The sequence below is a fragment of the Channa argus genome, chromosome 17, assembly GCF_033026475.1.
Source record: "Channa argus isolate prfri chromosome 17, Channa argus male v1.0, whole genome shotgun sequence".
Taxonomy (NCBI): domain Eukaryota; kingdom Metazoa; phylum Chordata; class Actinopteri; order Anabantiformes; family Channidae; genus Channa; species Channa argus.
In genome coordinates, this window is record NC_090213.1 from 9,817,965 (window position 1) to 9,830,265 (window position 12,301).

Consider the following 12,301-nt stretch of genomic DNA (forward strand, 5'->3'; position numbering starts at 1 on the left):
AACTCTATACCTGTTACTCTGTGCCCTTTTTGCTTAGCGTGAGCTGTTTTCTAAATGCTTATGCCAGAATTTTTCTCCTCTTCCAAATTTTGTTGTTTGCATGTCTTTTTTTATGTTTCTTTAAGAAGATGCAATAAAATTCTGCTTGCAAGTTAATCTACTGTAATTGATTTTCATCAGTTCTATTATGGCACCCTCTCCTCTTGTGTTGATTTTTAATACATCCTTTGTGGTCTCCATCCCTCTCTTCATTTGCTTTTTCCTCCATCACCACCTTTTAGTATCTGTCCGAGATTTTTGTGTAAAAATGGGTCAACACACTCTCAGGGGGCATTTACAGTGTTATGGTTTAAAGCATTTTAAAGACAATGGCACAAAGTCAAGGTGCATATCAATTAAGGCAACTAATCCCTCCGCCTAAAAATCTTCCCCCTCCAGATGTCTGTTTCCACATAGATAACTCTGTCCCAGTGCGTCCTCTAATGTTTCCAGAGAATTTATAAGGTGTAAAAAGTAGACCTATTTCCTGTGGTGGATCACACAGAAGACCTAGAAATGAAAATATCTAGAACATTGCAATTAGGTGGAAATTGCAGAATGTCTGGTCATCTTCCTTTTCATCCCTGTTTTGTTTGTATAACCCAAGGTCACAGATTTTCCCCTCTCCCTTCCACCACCATTTATCTCATTCCCACCCCTCTGGGTTCCTCTTGCAGTACATTCTTGGTTTTTATGCCTTTTCTCACCCAGCCAGAAGCTACAGACATACTATAGATGTCCCAATACCACTTTTTCCCCAGACTGATGAGTATGAGTACACAAAGGAAGGATCCGGCCCAATGCGCTATACTGGTGTCGGCATTGGTGTGTCCTTAACACATACACAAAAAACAATCCATTCATCCCAAGCAGCTAACGACTGCTGGGCCTGGTGATCATAACGTTTGGCATCTTATTTAGTTGTTTGTGCTTTTGCACTGCAAATAATGGCTCAAATGCACACACACTTTTAACACTTTATCAACCCTGTACTAAAAGGGGACCTCAGTCACAGGTGTTAATTCATTTGCTTGTTGATCCATTCCCCCAGGGATACCACTTTTTTAAAAAAAAGGTCACAACTTAATAAACTGAGTATTTAGAGGATACAGGAAAGTCACGAGAAAGAAAAATCTACACTCGACTAACCCGACGTCTAAAACAAATTCTTTACTCACCCAGTTTCTGAAGGACTGTTCTGTTTTAAGGAAATTGATTCTTTCATCATACTTTTGTTTTATGGCAATTATGATCGTTTTCACAACTGGTTATCTTTTTGTATTGCTCTCTGTAAATAATAAAGTTATTTTAATATGAAATTATAAAGAATGCCATCAGAGTCTAAGATACAAAGTCACCTATTTGACTTTTTCTCATCTGATATTCTGACACAAATGAGAACAATTAAATTAACTTTTCTTGTTATAGAGTTATTAAACTGGCACATGAAAACAGATTTCCACATTAAAGCTACAATGTGCTACTCACTTTAGCATGACATTTGAAATCAGTCCACTCAGTCCACTCTCTGCTACATTCAGCTTCACTTTGCTATGCTCTGCACAGCTCTTCCGATAGTCATCATTCTGAAATTACAAACATTAAGAATACTGCAAAACCTACGTCTCAAGCAGAAATAGGTTTTAAATTATCTGAATGATTAAAATTTTAAGCCTCACATAAACACATTTAGAAGTGACTATCTCTGCACTAGTATTGCAGGAGACGGTGAGATGTTCTACTATATATTTTTTGAACTAAAATTTTATCTTTAACTGTCACTCAGGTACACTTTACTAAATACATGCAGGGGGCTTCTTTATTCTTTATAAATGTTATGCACACACAGGTTGTGCCCCCAAACTTGATAGCTTGTGTTGGTAAAATGTTCATCATATTTCATAATTTTTTCCAACTTTACTCCAAATTATAATTTAAATAGCTTGTTGTCTTCAATTTTATTCTGACTGTGGGGGAAAGAGTCAAAAGTTATTTTTTAGTTTCAAGGCTTTCTATGAGCTACTCCAATGTATTACAGGAGCTACACATTGCCCAGGCGCATCAAAGGGAGCTGAGCCTTTGCCTGACACACATTAAGGCTTTATTAGAGAGCCATGTTAAAGAGACTGATGGAGGAGCAGGGAGGGAGGTAGTCAACCAGGAAGCGAGTGTGATATATTTATGCAATTGGATTTTGAGACCAGGGAACATCATAAATGGTCATAAGTATTGGCACACGAGCAGTTAGTTGTTTGGCAGTGGGGTGTACATATGATTCTATGTTCCATCTGACATTTTGTCCACCTTATCCAATCCATTGTATCCATACCTTCTTTGCCTACATTTTGTTTTTGTAATTTTTTAATTTTTTTTGCGTTATTAACCACCATGCTCTCAAACCACGATGCCTCCAGCTGCAATTACCAATTATACCTAGACATGTCAGTGTGAGAGTGAATTTTCCAGATTGTTCCTGCAATAAAAAAGTAGAAATGGACTGTAAGTGTTAGCAGCATTCTTTGCTGTCATTATTAGATTCACCTGTTTCCCTTTCTGAAAGATCTCTTTTGTTTCTTTTCCACAGATGAGCATGATGCAGTACAGAAGAAAACCTTTACCAAATGGATAAATGCACAGTTTTCCAAGGTAATGTAGGCCTTTTTAAACTAATGCCACAAGTTTACAGCACAGATTAAAACACAATGAAAACACAAAAAAACTGTTTTTAGAATGCAAAGAAGCTGAATTAATTGATTGTAAAAGCAAAAAAGTGCTGTGATTACATGCACAGTTGAGTGCATGCCTTTCTGTTGAAATGAAAAAACAAGTACAACAAAGATTTTTTCAAAGACATAATGTAATGCTCAGTCAACAAATACATTTAACCCTTCATAATCTTAAGTAACAAAAATGTCCATAAAGAAAATTAAAATACAATTACTGTAAAATACTAAAAATTTGTTTACATCTTCCTTTAAGAAATCTTCTCTAATTCTTTATATTTCCCCTGTTTGCCTTTAGGACCACCGCCAACCACTTTGGCTACCCTTTGAGCACTGTTTCTGTCCTTTTTGTCGTAATTTTAGCACATTCTTTATGGCATAACTGTTCCAAGCTTTGTACATTGCTTGGTTGTCTGACATGTACAGCATGACGTTTGAATCCGAAGAATTAAAGGGCATGGTACAACAATCACTTTATTCTTTTTAAAGGACGCCTTCACTGATTATGAACTTGTTTCTTTTGGTTCTAGTTAGAGTAGTACATGTACATAAAGGTTAATAAACTTACCTTTGAGTTCCCTATATTAAAATATGTCTCTACTTCTAGCTGAAAAGTGCCTCCAGATGACATCACTTGGAGGAAACTTCAGATTATGTCATCTTGTTGTTTATACTGTGGAGTTTGTAATCATGGTCAGCCTGCTTTTCCAAAGTTCTCCCAGGTGACATCATCTGAACTCCCAATGATGAAAAGCACCGCCGGGTAATGTCACCTGGAGGAGTTTTTCACCTAGAAGCAGAGAAATATTTTAATATAGGGTCAGAGGAAAATTTTAAAGCCTTAATGTACATTTACACCCTAAACTAAAGCCATAGAAGAAAGTTGAAAATTAGCCGCCCTTTAATCAATTTCTGAGTTGACTTTGCTTTGTGATTTAGACTATTGTGTTGTTGAAGGATCCACTGCCTCTTCATGTTTAGCTTTTTGACTAATGCCATATTGACTGATATTGGGCTGCATGGATTCTTCCTTCCTCTTTGTGCAGAGCTCCAGTGCCTGATGCTGTGCAAATTATGACCAAACTTTAGTCAGGCCTCATAATTTAGTTTGTTCACATGCTCCTTAGCATACTACAAGAGTGTTATGGCTAGAAGTAAGCAATGGGGTCCTGTCTGCTTTTTCCCAGTTATTCTAAACTTGTGCAAACAATGCTTGACTGTTGAGTTGTGGACTTTTATTCCAGTTGACTCTGATAACTTTGTCAGGATTCTTACATAGCCCTCAAAAATGTTTTCTAGGGCCTCTTTAAGTTACTTTTCTTGCTTATTTCCACTTCTTGGAAGAGTCTTAGTGTGTCCATGTTTCTTCATCTTTATGGTCTTACAAGGAACCGTAGATGCTTTCAAATATTTTTATATCTTTTTCCAGCTTTATGAAGGATTACAAATTTCATTTTAAGGACTCCTGCAAGCTGTTTTACTGACCCCACTGTTTTTGATGCTCTTAGCAGTTTTACTGGTTATGTTTAAATATTTGCACTGCTCAAACAGTCCAGCTCAATCTCTGAAGCTCTGTAGTGCAGTTAGTGTCATTCTCTATCTCACTTTCTGTGCATGATGATTTTTAAAGTCTGTGGCTATAATGGGTGCTGCCATGCTTTCTGTTCCTTTCTTTATTTGAAAGTTTGTGATGTGCCAAACATACCTGTCAAAGCAACTCCATCCTGCTCTGTGTTAATGGTCTGCACTGCGCTGAACTTACAGTTTCATTTCATTTTATTAATATATAGAAATTTAAGTCCATGTTAAAAAAATTATGGATTACATATTTGTTTTATATCAGTGTTTGAACTCATTCTTGTTGTAGTCTTCAATTGTTCAAATTAACAAAAGATGTCAATTGTGCTCCCTTCTATCAGACGGGAAAGACGCCCATCAAAGATATGTTTTCTGATCTGAGGGATGGGAGAAAACTGCTGGACCTGCTGGAAGGTCTCACTGGTACTATCCTGGTGAGTTTGTGTGTTCAGCTAAAGGATTGCATGTCTTTTTGCCACAGAATTTTTACATTTCTAGGTATGGAGGCCTCTAAAATTCTTAAAATGTATTCAGTATCAGTCTTGTTGATTACTATTATTGATGGTTGTGCTATGGAAAAAATGAACTTGGACATGATCTTCAAGATCTCCAAGCAAAAACGTTTTAGTGAAAGATGCTATACTGTGTGCTAGAAGTAAGTATATTAGGAATGCATGAAATGCAATGAAATTACAAGATGTGTGTATCATTTTTATGGTAGTATTTTGTAAGACCCGTCTCCTCAAGCTAGTATGTGCACACGCATTACCTTAACTAAACTCCCATTGTTAAAAGTAAGAAATGTTTCTTACTGAAAGAGTTTGGAGTTTTGCTGAAAAGAGTTTTTTCAGAAAACTTCGGCAGGTATTTAACATTGTTTGTTGTTACCCAACAGACACAAAAAGAGTTAATAGGGAAATGGATACAAGGAATTTTTTTGCACACAGTTTTGATACTTTTTTATTGTCCTACCCTTAGTATGTTCAGTATGTGTTAATAAGAAGGTGTCCATTTTTGAAAACACATTTTTCTTTCAATGGGTTTTCCTTGTTTTATTATCTCCCTGACACTTTCTTAACAGCATATCTGCTTTCTAGCACCTGTCTGGCAACTGTCTGTGCTACACATGCACATACACACACTCACACTCTGTCATACAAGAATACTAATTCTATAATTGAGTGCCGATGAGTGGTTGAGGTATGTAAAGATTTAAAAAAGATTTACAGTTGGCAGCTGTTTATCCTGCCATTATTTCCATAAGTAACCCTCTGGACACCACTGCTAAGATAGTGGGTGTGATGAATTTATGTTGAGAAACACTCTTTACAGAATGTACACAATTATCTAAGAATTAATGTAAAAAATGTAAAAGATACAATATTCAATTTATTTCAATTTTTTTTTAAATATCCAGAAATTACACAATGCATCCTTAATGATTTTATGAACTGTTGAACAATTCTGTAGATTTTGGCTAGTGAACAAAGAACATTCTGTCAGCTGATTTCTGTTGTATTTCCTCTTCCTCAGACAAAAGAGCGAGGTTCCACCAGAGTTCACTCTCTCAACAATGTTAACAAAGTACTTCAAGTCCTGCATCAAAATAATGTGAGTACCATATGTTTTAGGCTGTTTTCTGGTGCTATTGTCCAACTAGCTACTCTTGTTGATACTATTAGCAAAATCATGTACATTAATGGTTCTTAAGCAGATGCAATTGGGGCTAGGTCTGTAAGGTTTGTCATTTATCTATAGCAGATTACAGTCAGAGATTGGGGGGCTGGGGACTGTAATAAGCAGCAAAAAACCTATGTGCTGTTGTGCTTTGTTGATGTAAAAACTCAAACATTTTTACCTGCCATACATTTGACATGAAGTGGGCGTGTGTACAGTCAGAGTGGCACTAGCTTAAACCAGTAACACTTCCTGTAAACATAGGTATACACATTCTACTGTACTCTTTGAATGTGGCAGTTTGTCTACATTGTGGTGTGTTTTTCAGTGTGTGCCTCCTTTCTCATCCCTCTCTACTTGTATACAATGGCAGATCTTAATGTGTTAACCTTAGCATTGGGAAATAAGAGCCAGGGGATACTCTAGGGACAGAATTTATATGCAATGCTTGTTGGCTTCTCTCTTGCAAGAGACAAAAACTGTTGGCTGGCAGTGAAGGCTGGAGTTTTAATAAGTCTTAAAGGTCTGCTGACATGGAGAAAATGAAATAATGTCTACTTTTATTTTAACTAGCAGTTATCATAAAGTAATTTTTTCTAGTTATAGGAACAAAGCATGAACCACATTTATCACTGAATTGTGCTTCATGTTGCTGTCATATTTACTTGTGGAAAAAACTTTCTTAAGCAGTTTGACATGATCCTAAAGTGTATCTGAAGAGCAACAATTGCCACAGCATGACATGTGTTTCTTACATTGTTATAGAAAAAAAACCACATAATGTATTGGTTATTATGATGTGTGATGCTTCTCTACTATACAAGCCGTTCTAATCTACTAATCATAGTGATCCAGATCCTTATGCATTTAGAGAATGTTTTTATTGCAGCGCCACATGTTCCCCCTTAGCTTTCTTATTACCAGAGGTTGAATTTTGTAAGGGAGGGATGGTTTTTGTTCTTTCAGACGTCTTTGGGGAAAATTTGCATTTAGATGATGAGGAGTTATGGTTATGAAGGTGGAGATGTAATGTGTAATTTACTGTATATGGGAATATCTGTATGTGAGAGACACAGAAAGGAAGAGAGAAAGAGAGAAGTGATGGTGTTACAGGAGCAGGATAATTGGGACTACATATGGGTGAGAGCTCATGAAGTTGACAGAGTTTAACCAGACACTTGACATCATGTTCCACTTTGTGCCTTGATCCTATCCAAAATATTTATATGTAATCAGAGAACACTTGGCCTCACCTTATATGATAAGTGTCTGACAAGGCTGCCGACACACTTTGTAGGTAGCATTAAAAAGGTGTAATTAGGGGGCCACAATTCACTTTGTGGTGAAAAGGTGGTACAGGAGTAGTTAGCAAAAACAATGTGGACAACAACAAAAACCTAAACATCAGCCTTAATGTAAAAATTTTAAAAATAAGACACAATAAGATATTATGATTATTATTATTATTATTTTTTTTATTATTTAGAATGACAAACAAGAGTTTTTTATTGAAGGTTTTAAATTTTGTGCAACTGACATGGCTTTCCCTTTAAATGGCACACAACAAGAATTATTTCTACCTAATGATTTATACTGCACTTTCCTTCCTTCCTTGTAAATTTAATTCTTTATGTTTATCGAGTATTTGGCCTTTTATCTGCCCCCTCTTTCAGGTGGATCTGGTAAACATAGGAGGAACAGATATTGTGGACGGGAACCACAAACTGACCTTGGGCCTCATCTGGAGTATTATCCTTCACTGGCAGGTGAGTAGATGCGTGGATTTTGTGAATACAAATGTTATTCCTTTTATTCATTAATATCAATGTGTGTTTTTATATGTATATGTTTGTGCAGGTGAAAGATGTTATGAAGGATATTATGTCCAACTTGCATCAGACAAACAGTGAAAAGATTTTACTGAGTTGGGTACGCCAGTGCACCAGCTCATACCCAGAAGTCAATGTGCTGAACTTTACTACTAGCTGGGCTGATGGCCTGGCTCTCAATGGCATCCTGCACCACTTCAGGTGAGGAGAAAACAAACTGGGAATTGGTGAAGGCCACAAACATTTTTTCCTGTTGTGATGTAATAGAGTGAATGAATACAAATGTATTGTGTTGTTGCATAATAATTTTATTGACGCTCTGACGTTTCAGCTTACTTCTCTTACTCTTCTGCTTGCTAAAGAATATTTGACATAGCTTTTTTTTTTTAAATCTGAGCTCAGATTTCTCAAAAAAAAAAAAAAAAAACAGGCCTGTATCAGAGGACACCCCGATGTAAAGTGTAGGGTTCCTTGGTCTCAAAGTATCAGTCACTATACAAACCAATTCAATGACATATTGGGCTTATCCCCAATGAGTTTTTTTACTCATTATCTCCAATGATGTACTGTCTAAGAAGGCTTTGTGTAAGAATTTGCATTCTGTGTTCTTCCATATTGCTACTTATTTATTGTTACATATATTTAACATTGGTTTAATTTGAGCGGCCTAGCAATAAGATTTTGCCTTTTAGCTGTTAATGTAAATCATACTGCACACAGGCCCAAGTCTTCAAATTACACCAGGAAACCAAGGCCTGTAATTTACAATTGAAAGTTGTGTAGGAATCTTATTTTTGTGTGTGGATTTTGAGATCACCCAGGCTGTTAAAGTGGCAGGGGGTCAGGTTGACCGGTCAGTGCTTGCTGGGTGTGTGTACACTGCTTGAATCTCTCTGTTTATGCCTGCCGTGTGACTGTTTGCACACGCTTGGTGTGTGTGTATGTGTATATGAGTATGTGTAGTGTGTACACTATTGTGTGTGAAAGTAAGAAGGAGCAGGGGGTCAGGGTTGTTTTTCCCCATTCTATAAACTCTTGTCCTTACTAGTGTCAGGTACACACATACACACATAGGCCTGTGGGTCCTCAGAGTTACTGTCTCTATGTGGCTTCTCTTCATACCATTGTTCTGTGTTTTCAGGCCAAACGCTTTCAGCTGGGATCAGGTTGTAAGACTGAGCCCTGTGGAAAGACTTGACCATGCCTTCACTGTGGCTAAAGATCAACTGGCTATAGAGAGGCTACTGGATCCTGAAGGTATTCACACAGTAATTCTGAACACTTTTCCACATTATAGAACCCCAATTCCAAAAAACTTGCAGGGATGTGTTAAATATAAATAAAAACAAAATGCAGTGATTTGAGAATCAATGAGATGCAATGAGAAATTTTAACATTTAATGGAAAATAGAAGCTTATTTTGAATTTGATGGCAGCAACACATCTCTACCTCTCTTACACCCACCCCCGCTCCAGACGTAGCGGTCCAGTTACCCGATAAGAAGTCCATCATCATGTACGTGACGTCGCTGTTTGCTGTGCTGCCTAAAGACGTGAGCATGGAGGCCATCAGAGAAGTGGAGACCCTGCCACGAAAATTCAAAGTGATGGCTGAGGACTCAGACCTAGCCTTCAGCTCTCAGGTATAATACTTTATTCCACTTTTCTCACAACCTTTAAATCCAGTAATCTGGACTTTATCAATGTAGCCAGAAGCCAGTCCAAACTTCTGAAATTTCAGGTTTCAGCTTCTTTCTTTTTTTACCTCTAAGTTTAAACAAATAATAAATGCATTTTGATTAAATTGATTCTTCTGAATGTACATTAGGCAATATGCATTAGTTACATTCCTCCCTTCCAAACCCACTGCACTTTTTCCTTTAAGTCACATACAGCCTAGGGGCAGCTTGTTTTCAGTTTTTCAGGTTTTCAGTCAAAAAGTCAAAAAATCCTAAAACCACATCTTAAGTTTTATTGCCCATGGGCACATACTTCACACGCCTTGGAATGAGTGCTGGAAATTTGTTTTTAAATAGAGCTCTGACTGGTTCAATAAGGGGTTTACTTTCCTGGCACACTTCCTCTCCACATAGGAAGTGATGCGTAATGCTGCTGGTAGTAATGCTGAGAGGAGAATAAATAAAGGCTCTTTGTTTCTAATGACTGTGTTTGTTTTGCCTTCAAGTTTTAGATTTACAGTATTAGCTCATATTGTTTTCATGTTTTAAATGTTGCTTTTAGATAAAGATTGTTTTAAGTACTTGTGATTCATCAGCTTGAAATGTAATAAAATGTTATTGCATTACCATCTTTCAAGTTGGAACATCAGTTAGGATATATGCACTGGCAGATGCACTGTATTACATTATATGCATCAAGATCACAACTGTAAAAGTGATGAATGCAGAAACTGAGTTGAGCACATCATCTGGTGATAATAAAATGTTCTGTTGAGCCAGACCTCAGCTATTTTATAGCCATTCAAGCAAATAAATAGACCAAGGTTGCAGTTCTCTCTGTCTCTCTCTATGTCTCTCTTTCTCTCCCTGTTGCTCTGTCTGTACCCGCCTACACTGGCCTAACATAAGGGCTTACAGTATTTTTCTGACTTACTCCATAATATCCAAAAGGTCATTGAATATTTTGAGCAAGTGACCTTTTCCTGAGTTTTCTACACAGATATTACCGTGGTGTAATTTTAGCCTAGAAAACAAAGGTCCATTTGACTTGTTACTGTACCAGTCTCTACAAACCTATTAGCACTTCTGTCATCTTTGACTTGGCACGGCTGGTATTGCACAGATGTTATCTCCTGTTCATTTTGGCTGTAGACAGATTTCTTTATCTCGGTTTCACTTTATCCTGCACTTTATTTCCATTTTTTGCAGGAAATAAACTTGGAATAGCTGTCTATAAAGGACATACCATCTTAGTTTGGATGACTGCTATTGTGCAATTTTGAATGCCTGTGTATGAAGTGTGAGGTGAAGAGATTTGACAGAGATGTCATTTCAACACACTCTTTCTCCCCTCAAATTAAAACAATCACTGCCTGTTTCCAAGCTCTATAACCACCTCTCCTTTGAAATAGTACTGTCTATCTGTCTGACAGTACACTGGCCTGCCCAACATCCCATATTAGGACTGGAGTTTTTTTTTCCTCTCTTCTTAACTGCGCAGGGGAGGTCGGTCTAAATGTGACAGAGCAACACAGTGCCCTCCTAGAAGTCTGGTTCTATTTTAAAACTCGCAAGCTGATGTCCAAAGATGACATTTAGAGTAAAGGACAATTGAGGGTTTTCGGCCTGGCCCTGTTTCCAAGGGACTATTGTCCATAGAGGTTTAACCTTACACTTTTGACTGTAAATTGTAATGGTGCTTTGTGTACTGTGTGTGACCCATTAAGACAGAAAACAAGTTAATTACTTTTTCCTTTTTAAATATGGTTGTTTTTACCCTCTATAATGACATAAAAAACAAAAGCCTAGATTCCTCCTGGTTCTTCCTGCTGCATGCTGTCTGTAAATACTTTTAGGTATAAGGGTAGGTATGAGGTTTTAGGTATGAGGTTTTACCTCTAATAAGATAATGTTAACACTAAATGTAAATACAGGGTCTGTTTCTTATGCTCTCATCCTCTGCGTCATGTTTCTCAGAATGTACAAATGGAGGAAGCAGATATCAGCCCCCGTCCTGAGACACCAAGCACCCTGACAGAGACAGAGGGGCAGATGGAGGGCAGTCTGCTGGAGGTGGACCTGGACAGCTACCAGAGTACGCTGGAGGAAGTTTTGACATGGCTGTTGTCGGCAGAGGATGCCCTGCACATTCAGGATGAGGTGTCGGATGATGTGGAAGAAGTCAAAGACCAGTTTCACACGCATGAGGTAGGATGTGAAAGTTGGTCAGGCAAACATATGTGTTTAAGTGGTGCCACCAATTTTTGTATTTATTTATTTATTTTTAGAAATTTTTAATGTTATCCAAGAACATTCTTCATTGTTGAGACTGAAGCTAGTGTCCCACAGATAAAGGCCTCCCACAACCAATAGTACATGCTCTGTGCATGTTGGGAATGCCAGGAATTCAGCTGAGAATGGTGGCGCATAGCACCCCTTTGGCGCCCTTGCCCAGAGCTTACTTGCTTGCTCGAGAAGGTGTAGATGCAGGTTTTGTTTGTACATGTTTTAAAGGCTTTGGCTGGATTCCCTTGGCTGAAATATGAATGTTTGGAAGTCTAATGTTTGGAATCCAGGTTAATGCAGAAATCTGGTAGTGAGACTAAGAGCAACATGACCTAAAGCCTATTTAGCAGCCAGGCTGTTCATGAGGTCTAAAAATCTGTCCAGTTTGTTTTTCCTAGTTCACATTTTTGCTCCACAATCTTACTTCCCTTTTTCCTGTAAAATGTCTTATAAATGATTGTGTTCTGTGGTGCAGTCAAACATGCTTATT

At 37.6% G+C, this 12,301-nt stretch overlaps 1 protein-coding gene across 11 annotated transcripts in view; it reads left to right on the forward strand.

Moving 5' to 3' along the window:
• utrn (utrophin) overlaps positions 1–12,301 on the forward strand; it is a 157,850-nt gene that overhangs the window by 15,303 nt on the left and 130,246 nt on the right. For all 11 annotated transcript variants that reach the window (XM_067482977.1, XM_067482976.1, XM_067482979.1 and 8 more), the window contains 8 exons: positions 2,624–2,685; positions 4,682–4,774; positions 5,874–5,951; positions 7,691–7,783; positions 7,875–8,047; positions 8,988–9,103; positions 9,323–9,489; positions 11,503–11,733. In XM_067482977.1, coding sequence (XP_067339078.1) covers positions 2,624–2,685; positions 4,682–4,774; positions 5,874–5,951; positions 7,691–7,783; positions 7,875–8,047; positions 8,988–9,103; positions 9,323–9,489; positions 11,503–11,733 — 1,013 coding nt within the window. The remainder of the gene's footprint in view (positions 1–2,623; positions 2,686–4,681; positions 4,775–5,873; positions 5,952–7,690; positions 7,784–7,874; positions 8,048–8,987; positions 9,104–9,322; positions 9,490–11,502; positions 11,734–12,301) is intronic.